Genomic DNA, 16,764 nt, shown 5'->3' with positions numbered 1-16,764 from the left:
AGGACGTCTGGAGAAGCCCATTGGCAGGCATGAAGAGTGGACAGATGCTTTGCCTCATCCTCCAGGCTGGGCTCCTCTAGAAGAAGAAGCCTTTGCAGTTAAGCAGAAGGAAGACAGAAGTGTCAAAATAGAACACGCCTTACTTATTAGCTAAGGGAGAATCTTCTAAGCCCGTTTCATTAGTTGAGGAATAATAGCTACTGTCCTTTAAACAAACACCAAATCTGTATTTTAAAAATTTAGACAAAAACACAAATTAAGGAGAGATGAAACATTTTACAAAGGTTCCACAATGTGAGTCATAAAAATAGTATGCTCCTCTAGGAAGTAATTTTAAAAAGAACTCCATTTACAAAAAAGCGAAAAGAAAAGGAAGAAAGAAGGAAGGAAGGAAGGGAGGAAAGAAAAAGAAAGAAAGGAAGAAAGAAAGAAAAAGAAAAAGGAAGACAAAGAAAGAAAGATTAGAACTATTTCAAGATTATAAAGTGAATTACAGTTGATTTAACCTAATAGAACTATGTTATTTTATGTAGGGAGAACTGGCTGGATTTTTTTAAAAGAAAAGTTTTTTTTCCTTATTAAGAAATTTGAAAAATTATTTTAGTCTATGGTAGCAAGATTATTCTGCATAAGATCTTTGGGACCAATTTTTTCTGCAGTGCCTCAGAGCAACAGGTCCTTAGATGTCCTCTCTTTCTATCTCCTCCTCATTATTATTGGGCCACTGGAGAATTGATTAAAACTGTTCGGTAGCAGCAAAGGCCCACGTACATGGAGTGTTTCCTATGGATCAGGAAGCTTTTGCAACCAGCCCCACCAATGGCCTGGGTTTATGTTCAGTGGGCTGTCTACTGTGGGCCCCTCTGAGTTTTCCACAGTGTAGATACAACCCTTGTTTCCCAAAGAGGCAGAACATTGTCAAAGTAAGAATCCCAGGAGTAATATTAATGAAATCTCTTCATGGGGTTATGGTCTCTCATCCCCAAACCTTCTGTCTTTCCCCAGAAAGTCACACGTATCTACAACGTCATGCAGCATTCTTAACAATGCACAAAATAGGATTATTTTATCTTGTTTTAGGGTCAAGCTTAGATTATATTAGTCTTTTTAATTAAATCACTATACAAATGTGGGACCTTTTAAAGTTTGCATGAACTCATTGGCAATGACAAATTTAATTTGTAATAAAGAACTTAGGTGGGAGCAAATGGCATTTTAAAGCACACATTTATTCACTTAACACATATTCACTGCAGCCCTACAACATGCCAAGGAGAGCATAGTTAATTGTCACCTCTACCCCTTCCAAATATATTATCCATCCTGTGCACCATTTTTATTTGATTATGTTAATAAATAAAATCTTTAATGATGACTACATGGAAAGAATGACATACTCAATCAATGCAGAGCTGCAGTGTGCCCACCACCCAGGATTTCCTTGCTTTGGCTCAGTAAGTACAGAAAGACATTTCAATTAAATAAAACAAATCCCAGAGAAACCCAGATATGGTCATGCAACTTCAAAAGCAAAGTTGAAGTTACACCAACGTTTTTTGGGATTCTGTAACCATTTCATACTATTATGAGTTGCCACTGATTGATTCAGCTAAATGACAAAGAGGCAACAAAAATATAGTTTATAAAAATGTGGTTCTACTCCTTGCTTGCTTTACTTCAGTCACATTCTCTCCATGGTTAGAAACAAGCCATGACAGTGGTCTAGCCCTGGATTTCTATGCACGGTGAGAAATCAGGCATAACCATGGTCTAACCCTGAATGTGATCTCAATGTTTTATACCACGGACAAATCGTTAACATATGGAAATAACCCTCTCAGCTGCTCTGTAATGTTTTTAATCCTATAGACTCTACTGCCTTGACTTTATACTCCATCCTGAACTTTTCCCACTGTTCTCTCCCCATTATAAAAGGATTTGTTTCCTTTTCTTTTCTTTTTAAAGGATCTACTAGGGGGAAAAAAAAAGTTTCGTTCCTTGTTTCCACCCTGCTGTTCTGTTGGCCCCAATGGCTGCTCAATGTCCCCTCTCCAACCTCTAAAGTGTTCGTTTTCAAGTTCACTGCTGTGCTCCCCTCCCCCTGTAAAGGGAGCCTGTGGATGCTCCCCAGCTCCAGGTCCTCGCTCTCTGCTGGGCTCCCCACAAAGCAGCCTCTCACCATAGCCTGTCCTCAGATTTCTCTTTTTAATAAAGTTTGTGGTGGGCTTATGCCTCTAAATCATTTTTACCCATCAGAGCCATTTACGTTCCCTCTGTAACAACCAACGCTCACTCCTCTCCCATCGCCTGGCACTGATTTTTTTGCCCCTGTAACCTCACTCAGTATGACAGAATGTGTTTTCTCTGGCTGTAGATAATATATTCCCATATCACTCTCACAAACCACAGAATGACCTCCGCAGGGAAACCTCTGCCCTTCCACTTCCCATCACTGCTAACAAAGCGGTATACAGAAAAAAAAAACCCAATGAGAACCACAGGTTAATGAGATGTTTAACACACACACACAAAAGAATTCTTTACATGAAGACTTTTTACAGAACTGCCTATGGGGTATTCAGCCATGGTTCCCAAAGGCTGACCCAGTGACCAGTCAGGCTTAAGATTCACCCAGGAGGTTGTTACACGTAAATATCCATAGGCCTCACCCCCAGAGTTTCAGACTCAGCAGTTCTGGGGTTTGGGAGCCACTGAGAGAGAGTGTGTAAATCAATCTCAACAGCTTCAGTAAAAGCCCGATAAGCACTTATATAATGACATGTGGATACCAAATTTTCAAACCATGTGAGTCTTTAGAATTCATACAGTAATTAACATGTTTGGAGAGAAGTATAGTAAGACTTCTCGGTGCAAATTAAGTCCTAATGTGAGGAAGGATGAAAGCCAAGGTATGTATTGGCCTGTCCACTCACCAGCAGCCTATAACTGCATCTGTAAGGAGCTGTGAGGACACTCCTCACCCCCACCTCTCCCCGCCTTCCCCAGCATCCACCAAAAAGAGTGCCTCACAGCTCTTTGACAGGACAGGCTTTTAAAAGTTCCGTCTTTACAGGATGGGTAACTTAGTTCATTTGTACCTGATTTATGCCCCATTCAAAAATGAAACGAAACAAAAATGATGGGGCTTCCCTGGTGGCGCAGTGGTTGAGAGTCCGCCTGCCGATGCAGGGGACACGGGTTCGTGCCCTGGTCCGGGAGGATCCCACATGCCGCGGAGCGGCTGGGCCCGTGAGCCATGGCCGCTAAGCCTGCGCGTCCGGAGCCTGTGCTCCACAGCGGGAGAGGCCACAACAGTGAGAGGCCCGCGTACCGCAAAAAAAAAAAAAAAAAAATTATGAAAAATGACTCTGGGCCAAAGAGAATGAACACCTTAGTAATTTAGTAATTCCGTCTCCCTGAAGCACAATGAGCCATTTCCCTTCCTGGGAATAAGTGTGAAGGGGATGTAAGCTAAAACCCCCTTGGACTGTGACTTTCATAAATCTGTGGGGTTTTGAATACCACTCTCTACACACCAGTACAGACCATTAAATGCATATGTAGTAAAATTCCCTCCCACCTAGGACCTTGCTTATTTGCAACTGTCAACCCATTTTAAGCAAGAGTATTTTTCTTACTAAGGAACCACTGGACCACCTCTCTTTCCCCTTAAAGAAGTCCTTTCCCCATTGCACTCTAGGCTTGTGTTGTCTAATCTCATAACCACTAACCACATGTGGCTATTGAGCGTTTGAAATGTGACTATCAGTATGTAGATGTGCTCTAAGTGTAAAATAGGCATCAGATTTCAAGGACTGAGTACGAAAAAAAAGAATGCAAAATATCTCAATAATTTTTATATTGATTAACATGTTGCTATGACAATGCTTTAGATAAACGAGCTCAAATAAGATATAGTCAAATGAGATATATTGTTAAAAGTAATTGTATAAAAAGTTTCTTTTTACTTTAAAAACTGTGGCTATTAGAAAACCTAAATTTATGTATGTGTCATGCACTGTATTTCAATTAGCCAGTGCTGTCCTAGATGAAGTCCAGCATTTTGCTTTTCATCTCAAAGCTTGTCACTCGTGCTGCCTCCGTACCTTCAATGCCATATGCAGGTTCATTCCACGCAACTTTCATCTTGACACGCCTACTGGAAACCCTCTCATCTCACTCTTCCCCAGTCCAGTCTCCAAAACTCCACCAAAAGTTTGAAATGTTTTTCCCCACCATCCTATCAAGTCATTTCTCCCTTTTTATTTCAACAGATTCTCACTTCCCATCTCTTTCATGAAATCTTAAGTTTTTCAATGAAGACAACACCGCTGCATATTACTCATTTTCTAGACATTCCAATTTGGCCATAGAACTCATAGGGCTATTATTTCTGATTGTTTCCCAATACTCATTTATTCATTTGTTCAACAGCATTCACTGGGCACCTCCTGGAGGCCAGGCACTGTGCTTGCCACGGGGGTTACCTAAAAACATCAGCACACAGCCCTAAAATGATGTGTGGAATGATGTCAACAGGAACACATAGATGAAACTGATGCTCTCCTGCCCTCAGAGCCAGAAGGACTCTCTAGTTGCAAACACCCTTCTGAGGAAGGATTTAAATGCAGTGCTCACATAACACAAGTCTTCCGGCTTGGAAAGTTGAAACCTTCTGACTCCATATTAAACCCTTCCCCTCTCTCACACTTTGTATTTTCCCTCATGTTTCCCTGACTACCTTATAAACTCCATTTGTCTTTGTAGTTCCCATTTCCTTTGCTGACACAGTATTAAACACCATGCTTTCATATAAATATATATACATATATAGGTATGTATGCGTGTGTGTGTGTATATATATATATATAACTATATATGTAACTATATATATAACTATATACATATAACTATATATATATATATGTATAGTTATTTATTTCCTACAATAATGTAGGTACCACATTATTCCTATTTGAAGATGAGATAGACTGAGGCACAGGGAAGTTAAGTAACTTCCCTGTAGCTGCTGTAACACGGATGGTAAAGAAGCAGAATTTGAACCCAGGCAGCCTAACTCTAGAGCCAGGGTTCTTAAATACTAGGTAATCCTGTCTCAGAGAGAATACAAATAAACACCAAGGACCATGTAAGCTTGAAGCTAAGCCCATGTAGGGAAAGGAAAGCTGAAGGGAAAGGGGGAGAGACAGAGAGACAGGGAAAGAGACAGAGACAATATGAGAGATGTATGAGATATTACTGATTATTTAATATGAATCTCTGGAGGATATAAAGTGAGAAACTAAACTACCTTTGGTCTTCGTAGTTATACAGGTGAATAGTCTTGTCATTTGTAGGTATGGGTTCTTAACTGGGGGTCCAACCGTAACTGTACACAAAGTTCTTGGTGTATAAACAGAACTATAAAACAGTGTATATGCATGTCTCTGGGGAGAATCTCAAAGGAGACCTTGATTCTACCTAACTACCATGTTTACGGCATCTTAGTCAAATCTCCTCTGCAAAATCAGGTGGGGACATTTAAAGCAAGGCTGTTGTCATGTGATTAGCCTATGCTCACATCAGGTCTATCCCTAGAGCCACACTTACATGGAGGAGAATAAGCTACTTCTTATCAGTTACAACTTCTAATCATCTTTTAAAATGCAAAGTGAGTTCCTGTTAAACATGCTGAATTGAAAATGCATGCTTGTAACCTAAGTGTCCATCAATGGATGATGAATAAATAGAGAAAATGTGATATATCATATATATACAGTAGAATGCTATTCAGACATAAAAAGAAGGAAATTTGCAACAACATGGATGGAATTTGAGGGCATTAGGCTAATGAAATAAATCAGGCAGAGATAGACAAATACCCGTATGATCTCACTTATATGTGGAATCTAAAAAAAAATCAAACTCATAGATGCTGAGTACAAATTGGTAGTTGCCAGGGGATGGGGATGGGGAAAATGGATGAAGATGGTCAAAAGGTACAAACTTCCAGTTATAAAATAAGTAAGTCCTGGGGATGTAATCTATGGTTAATAATACTATATTGTATATTTGAAAGATGCTGAGAGAGTAGATCTTAAAAGTTTTCATCACAAGAAAAAGAAAATTGTGGCTATGCGCTGTGATGGATGTTAACTAGACTTATTGTGGTGGTCATTTTGCAATATATACAAACATTGCATCATTATGTTGTATACCTGAAACTAATATAATGTTATATGTCAATTATGTCTCAATTAAAAAAAAGAAAATGCACGTTTATGTCAGCTCTTTCTCCAAATCCCACTAAAATAACAGTCTGTCAGTTCTGTTTGTTTGTCTTCAGACCATTTCTCACTCTTCCCTTGTCCTGCTCTGTTCTGTTATGCAGAGGGACGGCCCTCTGCCAGGCTGGGCCTCCCAGTCTTCCTTGGGTTCAGCATATAGGAGCACTGATCGGAGACTAAAGGGTAGAGAGAAGAGAGAAACCAGAGGATTTCCCCTCTCCCTGTCTGCCTCAGGCAGGAAATCTGGCAGTGGCTGGAGTTCCTCTGAGACCAGCTACCACTCGACAGATCTACTGCGGTTCTGGCTTTCACCAGGTAGTCCTGGTGCCTGGGCTTAGGTAACACCACCACCTCCTCTCTCCCTCGAGCCGGGTGTAACAGAATCGGTAATTTAAAGAATGCAAAAAAAAATGATGAAAGAAAAATTCCTGTGAAGAAAGAATCTGGAAGTACACTTTTAGAATCTATTTTCTTTCCTTCCGCAGAGAAAAGGATTAGGTACAAATAGAACCCCAAAAGACTAGACTTATTGATTCTGCCATACTCCAACACATGCGATGTTGTGGGAAATAAGCCATTTCCATGCTCAGATTAATTCATTGTCCCATTCTTCAAGGAAAATATCCGAGAAGAGGCTAAAACAGCCCACAGAAAACTGAAGCAAGTGAGGTTTGGCCTGGTGTATCCCATGCCCCACTTTGACAATGCCTGCTACAATTTAGAATCCAAGGCCCTTGGATGTCATTAGGGAAAGTAACCTGCTAAAATCACTAATGCTACATGGTTTCATGAATTATCCTTTATGGTTTACAGTTTTTCTTATTTAGAAACGTGGTCATCTCCAGTACTATAATAGTGAAGATTTCGGCAATAATTTAGTCTGTCCTGTCCTCTCGCTACCACCTGTGTGTTAGTGCCCAGTGATAAATGCTACCAATCTTGCATATTCTACTTCTGATTCCGCCAACTGCAAAAGTTTGGGGCTTTCAGTTTATTCTATGATTGTGAGTCTTTATTCAATACAGTTTTTATTGTTATGCAGGTCAAATACCATCCACCATCCAGTTCCCTTCTCCTTCAGGGTCCCTGGAAGGATTGTACTTTTCCCTCTCCCTTGAAGTTAGGTAAGGGTGTGTGACTGATTCTAATCAATGAATGCCCTTTTCGTAAAAATATCTATATAACAAAGAAGACATAAAGCCCCAGTAACCTGGCACATCCATTTCAAGAAATATCCGATTCATATCCAGTACCATGAAATGATATCGTTTTTGAAATTCATTGTGATGAGATTCCTATTAACTCATCAGATCGTGAGCTCTCTGAGGGCAGAGATAACCTAGAACCCACAAGCACTAGGTGCCCAATACATGTTGCTAAATGAATGAATGAAGGATTGAGGGAATGAATGAGTAACCGTAATGTCAATATGGTCTTGTTTAAATCATTCTTATTTCTCCTTGCTCATTTGAACACTGCACTAATTTAGGAAATTACCATTAAATGAAAAAGACAATTTATTACTCAGAGAGATTAACAATAATCTGGCTTTTCAAAGAAGGTTAATATGGAAACTAAGAAGGAAAGGCCAGTGAGTTTTGCTTTCTGTTTCTGAACTCTCTATAAAAGATGCTCCAGGAAGTACACCCACCTTACATTTGAATATAATTTTGGATTTCCTTCTTTCTCTGTTCGGGTTTGGCGACTTGAGGTTGCTATGGACTGAATGTTTGCGGCCCCCCAAATTCATATATTGAAGCCCTAACCCCCAAGATGATGGCCTTTGGTGGCGGTGGGGTGATTAGGTTTAGATGAGGTCATGAGGGTAGAGCCCCATGACGGGATTAGTGTTCTTTATAAGAAGAAAGAGAGACATCAGATCTTCCTCTCTCCAACACCACATGAGGATACAGCAAGAAAGTGACTGTCTACAAGTCAGGAAGAGGGCTCTCAACAAGAACCAAATTGACTGGCACCTTGATCTTGGACTTCCAGGCCTCCAAAACTGTAATAAATGTCTGTTGCTTAAGCCACCCAGTCTATGAAATTTTGTTACAGCTTCCCAAGCTAAGAAAGAAGCCAAATTCTCATCTTCTCTCTCTCTATCAGAAATGTAATATTATTTGCATGTCACAGAAACCTTCCCTTGCTTTCAGCAACCAGCCTAACTAAGATTCTGTTGCCTCTGTAGGTAAATTAAGCAACATGTCCCTTCAATGACCAGCCTGACTCATCGAGTATTTCCTAATTGTGGCAGTAAGGGTTTGTTTTGACCATCACTGTTGCATGGCACTTTTTGCTGTTAAGCTCCAGCCTAGGTATGGTGTTGGGTTTTACACAATGCAAATAAATGGAAACTTTCACTATACTTTCAGACCTTTTAATATGAAAAAATAGAGTTCAGTAATTTAGCCATGGATTTAACTTTTAAAAAACTGCTCTAGATCATGTTAAAACCCATAAGATTTTTTTTTCTCTTGGTAAACAGATTTAATACATTGTCCTGATTTTAAGGCATTTAAGAGCAAAGGCATTTTCCAGGAAATATGGCACTTTGTATTGGCAAACAGTTGTAGGAATAAATTCTTTAAGCACTATTTAAGAAGTTTACTCAAAATGCTCATCAAAATGCTCACTATTAAATAGCAATCTGTTATATGCTATATAACATATATGTTACATGCAATGCCAAATGAAAGTCGGCTGTCATAATTCACTAGATAGAGTTTAGTTTTTACATCATTTTGATAAATTTCCCTCGCTTACCAGTTTAGTCACAAATTATACCTTATGGATGTCATGTGAAGGCAGTAAAATATTATATACTTTCAGATGACCCCTATCCAGAAATGCTTTTCACTGCTTACATTTTATCTGTCAAATAGTATTTTCTTTAAGAAGTAAATATAAATGCCATTTTTGGGAGAAGCTACCGGCCTAGGACAAGTTCTAGCATTTAGTGTTCTGACAGATCTTAATCTGGATATCAGCCAAAGTCAATAAAACTTGTTCAAGCAGAACCTTACCTGGTTTTCACCACATCGAGAGGGTGCATCAGGCAAATTTCTACAAGACCTGAAAGATGATAAAGAAAAGTCCAATAAACACTTATGTAAACACTGGTTCTTATTTCCTTGACCCTATTGGTTTCTCAAGTATGAATCTTCAAATTAAAAACTCGGGACCTTGGACATGACAGGTAATAGAGGCTAGGAGCAAAAGACTAATGAATAACATGATTTTATTTCTATGGGAGCAAGATACATGAGTGATTACTTCTTTATAAGTGCTCTGGCACAAACGGAGATTTTAAACAGAGGAGTGATATTCACTTCTATTAATATGTTCTCCCAACAATCTAATCATCTGTCCATTAACCCTCCCACTGCTCCCAGTCACATTTATTAACATGCAAACACATAAGCAGTGATGCTCCAACCCTCTCCCCTTTGGTAGATTCACCATCTCTCTCATCACAGCATGGATGTACCGGTGTCACAAGCACCTCTAAGTCTGAAAGAGTCAATGCCCAACTAGAAGAAGAGCACAAATACTATCATCCAAGGAGAACAGTTTCTTTTCAGTGTTCAATTCCCTGAGCTTTTCCTTCTCTTTGGAATGTTGTCCTCCTGGGAGGATACACACACATACACTTCTTCTGAGAATCCTACTTACCTTCAGATCTCAATTTGGGCAACTATTTTCCCAGAAATCCTGGGGCAGAGACAGTTAGTTGTCCCCTAGTATTCATCCCCTTTTCCTCCTGGTTGCTCAGAATAAATACTATATTTCCCAGCCTTCCTTGCTGCTAGGTCACATGTGACCAAGTTCTGGCCAATGGGAGGTAAGTGCAAGTGGTTTGAGCAATTTCTAGGAAGTCTTTTAAAGTTAAGGAGGCTGCTCCTCTCTTTCATTTTCCTACTTCCTTCTGGTGGAATGCTGACCTAGGGCAGGAGAAGCCATTTTGCACAATGAAGTGATTTTGGGCATGGAGGTCACACGTAGCACAGCAACAAGACAGAAGTAGTCCGTGACATCATGGAGTTCTGGTCTACCTCCAGACATTCACGTTGAAGAAAATTTTCATTTCCTTTAAACTACTGCTATTTGGGTTCTCTGCCACTCGTACCTGAACCTAATTCTGATACAGGTACCCTGTGATGTGCTCCCATAGTACCCTGGACTTGTGTTATTACATGGCACTGTAACTGTTTTCTTGTCTAAAAGCTACACAAGGACAGAGATTCCACCTGCCTTATTCACCTTTATATCCCCATCACTTTGCACAATAGTTGGCAGCCAGCTCAATAAAAATTTGTTGAATAAGTAAATTAATGCTGCTTAGGGTTACTGCACATGCCACTATGTCAGCTAATTCTCTAGATGAACTGAACTGGCAGTAATTTATTCTACATTTATTCATTAGTTTGAACATAACCCAAATAAGCAAGCAAGGATGGAGAAATACTGGCAAATATGATATGAAATAAAGCACAGGAAGTACTTGAATGCAGAATTGCAATATTGTTGATCACATATCCAGATGTTCAGCAGCTATGTAAATGTGAGAAGGTGACCAATGATTCAACACCTAATAGACTGACAAATGATTCTTGAGAGGGGTGTGCATGCAGGGTATTGTGCTCAGTGCTGGGACATAGCCTGATGCAGCATCAAGGGTGCCTGAAAGAATGAAGAATTTCAAAAGTGGGCACAGAAGTGATACACTGAGAACAAACTTACATGTAAAGGGAAAACAATGAACAGAGAACAGCAATATGCATAAAACTAAGTGTTGCTATTTACAGTGTGAAATGTTGCTATTTATGTTCTGTTCCAATTCTAGTCTTGCATAACAGTTTACTTTTATTGTCAAATTGTCAACTGTCTTCAAGGAACTATGCCATGGTTCTCATAAAATGAATGACAGAAAATACAAATATTTACAATTTTTAAGTAAAATTTTAATTCAGCTGTGGCCTGGGTGTGCTTTATATTTGAGATTATTCATCCTAGGACACAAGGCTGATTTCTGTAAGGTAAATACCTTGCAAAAAATTTTTAGAGAGAGAGAGAGAGAGAGAGAGAGAGAGAGTGAGAGAGAGAGAGAGAGATAATATATATATTTCACCAGGAAGCCTTTTCTACAATTTTTACCTACTTTGCCTATAACCACTGGTGGAGGACTCAAGGGTATCCTTAAAGCTGGGAGTAGAAAGTCACAATAAAGGCATCACACTTCACAGAATGGATAGTGGATGGGATGGTTGTTTTGTTACTTTGGAGATTTAGAATGCTTACAACGTAAAGCAGAAGACCCTTTTTTTCCAAACTATCCCTTTACAACCTAAGCCACAGAAAAGAGACAATGGAAGGTACAGGACCACATTGATGGACTGACCAAGGGACACACCACCCCTGCTAACTCCTAACAGAATCCTCAAGTATAGAAACCTAGAATGCTGTTGTCATTCTTGTGCCTTCCTTCCTGGTCCACCTCTGCCTTCACCTATGAACAGTGCTGCAATGGCTTCAGTAACCTTTTTAGCAATAAAATGGGGGAATGCAGAAGACAAACTAGGTGCCCAAAGGTAGACTTGAATATAGATTATTAAAGGACAATGTCAAGTGATCCTTCAGTTCAGGTCTTTTTTTTTTTTTGCTGTACGCGGGCCTCTCACCGCTGTGGCCTCTCCCGTTGCGGAGCACAGGCTCCGGACGCACAGGCCCAGTGGCCATGACTCACGGGCCCAGCCACTCCGCGGCATGTGGGATCTTCCCGGACCGGGGCACGAACCCGTGTCCCCTGCATCGGCAGGCGGACTCTCAACCACTGCTCCACGAGGGAAGCCCCCAGTTCAGGTCTTAATTTTGATTTTAACTATACACAATGCTATTATACATTAATCTGTTCTAAAATAAATTACTTGAGAACAGAGTTTTCTAAATTTACTCTGACTTCTTATCACTGAGTCAATTCACATTTCCTCTCTCTACAATTCCATGACATACACCAGTTATATTACATTTTACATTACCAATATTATATTACAGTTCCATTACATATATCAAGAATAGCATTTATCACACCATACTATGCCAGTAATATAGAGAAATATATAACTGTGTCTCCACACCATTCCCCCCATCCCCATATTGGCCATTGCAATATTCATCTCCAGACACTGTAGTCTATGTCAATGGCATCTCCTGCACTTGTGAAAATGTGTAATCAAATACAAACCATGAGTTCTTAGAGAAGAGGGAGTATTTAACTTTATCGGCCCACTGAGTAAATAACGCTAAATACATGAAATTCACTCAGGAAGGTCTCTATCTACACTCACTCCCTTGGTGATCTCATTCCAACCCACGGTTTTAAATACCATCTATATGCTAACAACTTGCCAATTTACATTTCCAGTCCAGACTTCCCTTTCAAAGTCAAGACAAATATCTGATTGCCTATTTGACATCTCAAGATTCACATGTTTGGGGCTTCCCTGGTGGCGCAGTGGTTGAGAGTCCGCCTGCCAATGCAGGGGACACGGGTTCGTGCCCGGGTCCAGGAAGATCCCACATGCCGGGGAACAGCTGGGCCCCGTGAGCCATGGCCACTGAGCCTGCGCTCCGGAGCCTGTGCCCCACAACAGGAGAGGCCACAACAGTGAGAGGCCTGCGTAACGCCAAAAAAAAAAAAATCCACATGTTTAAAATGGGACTCCTGAGTGCCTTAACCAACACCCCTACTTTAAAGCAGAAACTAACATACCAGTGTAAAGCAATTATACTCCAATAAAGATAAAAAACAAAACAAAATAAACAAACAAAAAAAACCAAAACAAAAACCAACCTGTTCAACCTTAGAGTCAACCTGGACTCCTTTCTCTCAAAATCCTCTTCCAATCTATTGGCTCTACTTCAAAATATAACCAGACTTCTACCATCTCTCACTTCCTTTATTGCCTGTGCCCTCGCCCCCTTTCTGGTTAAGTCATGGTCACCGTTTCTCAGCTGATTAACTGCAGCACCTCATTAACACGTCTCCCTTCATACACCTTTGACTCCTTCCATCTATTCTCACCCAACAACTCAAGTGATCCTGTTTAAGATGTAAGTTATTTCATGTCATTCCTCTGGTCAGCAATGACTCCCCGTCTCACTCAGAGAAAAACCATACATAATCCGGGCCTGCATTACTTCTCTCACCAACTAACTCTCTTACTATTCTCCCCCTCACTGATTCTACTCTGGCCACAGTGGCCTCTGCTGTCTCCCAAACATGCCAGGATTATCTCAGCTTTTGGCCTTAGTGCTAGCCATTTCCTCTGCCTGGAATGCCCCTGCCCCAGATTCTACTTGGCCAACTTCCTTCACATGGTCAACGAGTAATCTGACCAGTCTAACACAGAGGTCCGGTCCTCCCCACCCCAGCACCAAAAAAATCCTCATGCTGCTCTGCTTTTTCCTTTTTCCATGATACTTATCAACTTCTAACATACTACATTATTTACTTCTTTTTTATGTTTATTGTTTCCTGTCTCTCCCAGTAGAATATAAGCTTCACTAGGGCAGAGATCTTTGTCTGTATTGTCCACTGATATGCACTAAGTACCCAGAATATTCCTGACACCTAATAGTTGCTCAATAAATATTTGTTGAAAAAAGAAATGGAATGATATAAAATAATGAACCTGACACAATAATGGGATTCCTTTACAGTGGTACATATAAGATGAAGTTTTAAGAATTTAGTGTACACAAAGAGAATTCACCCAGTCATTCAAGGAATCCATGATAATGTCTAATATAGGGAGTAAGTCTACTGAAATGTTATGAGTTCGTTTGTAGAAAGAATGGATTATTCCAAAGATAATTTCATTAAGTAACATTTTACGAATCAGAGAACATCTCAACATCTCCGTGAAGACACAAAGGAATAGCAGTGCAGACAGAGAATTGAGGCATTCAAGCATCCCCAAGATATCAGTTACAAGTAAGACCTATGTTTTCCTTTTATCAAACCAAAAATTTTTGCATTGTACTATAGCCCCTTCCTTGGCATTTTCAAATTAAACCTAAGACTTCTCATTTGTTCTCTGAAATTCACACTATCCTATTACCTTAACTGATTTCGTGTGACATGTTTAACTCTTTAAAACTATGACTCTTTACAATATAAAAGAATCTTTTTATTTTTTAAAGAGAACCACAGAGGGAATAAATGGTTTCAAACTGTGTAAATCTGAAATTCAAAAATAGAACAGCTACAGACAGAACTGATATATTTTCATCTACTCTACTAGTCAAGCAAATCATTACAACATCCTATTTGATAGCCTGCCCAGAAAACGTGGTAGCCCTACTGAATTACAAGCAATGCGAGACTCATAAATGGAAATCCAATATATTACACTTTCCCCTAATAATAGTTGAAGTGCACTACCTTTGCGGCACAGTAAATTAATATTACGCACACTGAATTGGCTAAATAGGCAATGTGATTTGGCAGGCTTGAAAGATGTTGTTAAATGTTATGCTTTTGGGCAAGCCACAGCCTTCCTTGAAAATTCTGAAGCAAATATTTTCATGAAGTTTACTGTTAGCATGTATTTTTCTAAAGAAACTAACCCTAAGCCATGGCCGCTAGCATGAATCTAAAGGGAGTGCAGTCATTTTCCTGGTGCATACTTCTTGCTCTCATAAGAGTTTATTATCTCATTGATTTAAGAATTTTGGAAAATACATTTTAGTTACAAACATATGCATACATTATGGTCTAGAAATCATGGTAGATAGAGCATGTACAAGGGAGGAAGAAAAGTTTAGGCAGAGTTTTAAAATCAGTGAGTTTTTAAAATCATACTTTGAATGCAGAAACAGAAAGTTTGAAAATTATTAAACTGATGAAAATTTCACTTGTAAGCAAAGTTTGCATATATTTTTTAAACTCAATTTCAGCTCAGTGTAATACACACACACATATTTTTTTTTTGGCCATGCCATGTGGCGTGCAGGATCTTAACTCCCTGACCGGGGATCGAACCCGTGCCCCCTGCATTGGGAGCACAGAATCTTAACCACTGGACTGCCAGGTAAGTCCCAATGTAATGTATTTTAAAATTGTTGTTTGCTATTTTAATTCAATGGAAGTTATCCTTTTAGTTTCCTTTTTTGTTATTAAACTTTATATTAGACCCCAAGTAAGCTCCAAGTGCACTTAGGTAAATGGTCCGATTTTCAGATATGTTGGTCTTTTATGGAAAGTTAACTGCTATATATGGACCTTAACACAATCAGTAATGCAATGAGAAACACCAGGGGAAAAATAAGCTGTGGATTAGGTTGGCAGATGGTAAAATATCTTTAGAAATATATAAAATGCTTTAAAGAGAAGGAAATGTGAAGAGAAAGAGACTTATCACTTGTTTTACAGATTATATGTGTGTATAATATACATACATTCACAAAAAGTTTGCATTGCATTTTGTTTATCTTGAGTGAAAAAAATGTTCAAGCTGACCAGCATTTCAGCACTGGAAGTTTATCAAAATGCAGAAGGGCAGCTGAAGAAGGGATTAGGAATCTATGGTATGTGTGCCAAGTACCAGGACCTCTCTTTCCAATTCAACAGAAGACTTGCCCAATGCTGGGGACTTGTCTATCAACCAGAAAGGAAAAGACATTTGCTCTGCCTCAGGATTTTTTTTTTAATTGAAATATATTTGACATATAACATTATGTAAACTTAAGGTGTCAACATGATTTAATACATTTATGTATTGTAATATGATCTCCACTGTAGCAATAATTAGCACTTCTATCACATCACATAATTATCTTTTCTTTTTAGTGGTTGGAATAATTAAATTCCAGTCTCTTCAAAAGTTTGATAACTTTTCACAAGATTGGTCTTCCTTTCTTCTTTTATTGAATTGTCTGGAAAGAAGGATCCCTCTATTTGTCTCAAGACTCAGGAACAGAACTCAGTCCCTCCCTGCCCACCCCTCCAGCCCTGTGCAGAAGCTGGCTCTCACAGACCAGACACTATGCTTCTCTTCCCAATGATGCATTCAGCAGCATCACGTTCGTAGCTTGAAATTGGCCACGCTGGGAGTATTTACACTAAGGAAAATGGCAAAGGCTATACATATCAGAGATTTTGTTTATTTGTTTGTTTTCCAGACAGCCAAATTAAACATTTACCAGCACAACGTTGCCCAAATCTAACCACAAATTCTGTTGCCTATCCTATTAGGTTCAAATAATTTTAAATGTATAGTACATGGAGAGTTTTAAATTTCCAGTAGTTCTTTAACTCGCTTGTCGCAAATTTCCAAAGGTGCTGTAAGTTAATCTTTAGCTTATATTCTCTGTTTACAACAATTTAACAATAAGAATTATGATCCTGGGCTTTTCTGGTGCTGCAGTGGTTGAGAGTCCGCCTGCCGATGCAGGGGACACGGGTTCGTGCCCC

The 16,764-nt window shown here is 39.4% G+C and overlaps 1 protein-coding gene across 1 annotated transcript in view; it reads right to left on the bottom strand.

Moving 5' to 3' along the window:
- The window catches only part of SLC25A21 (solute carrier family 25 member 21), a 490,584-nt gene that overhangs the window by 193,561 nt on the left and 280,259 nt on the right, over positions 1 to 16,764 (bottom strand). Inside the window, exon 2 of the mRNA XM_024762014.1 lies at positions 9,314 to 9,362. Coding sequence (XP_024617782.1) covers positions 9,314 to 9,362 — 49 coding nt within the window. The remainder of the gene's footprint in view (positions 1 to 9,313; positions 9,363 to 16,764) is intronic.

This window comes from Neophocaena asiaeorientalis, unplaced genomic scaffold (genome assembly GCF_003031525.2).
Source record: "Neophocaena asiaeorientalis asiaeorientalis breed wild unplaced genomic scaffold, Neophocaena_asiaeorientalis_V1.1 scaffold190, whole genome shotgun sequence".
Lineage (NCBI taxonomy): Eukaryota > Metazoa > Chordata > Mammalia > Artiodactyla > Phocoenidae > Neophocaena > Neophocaena asiaeorientalis.
This window is presented reverse-complemented; position numbering and strand designations above follow the sequence as displayed.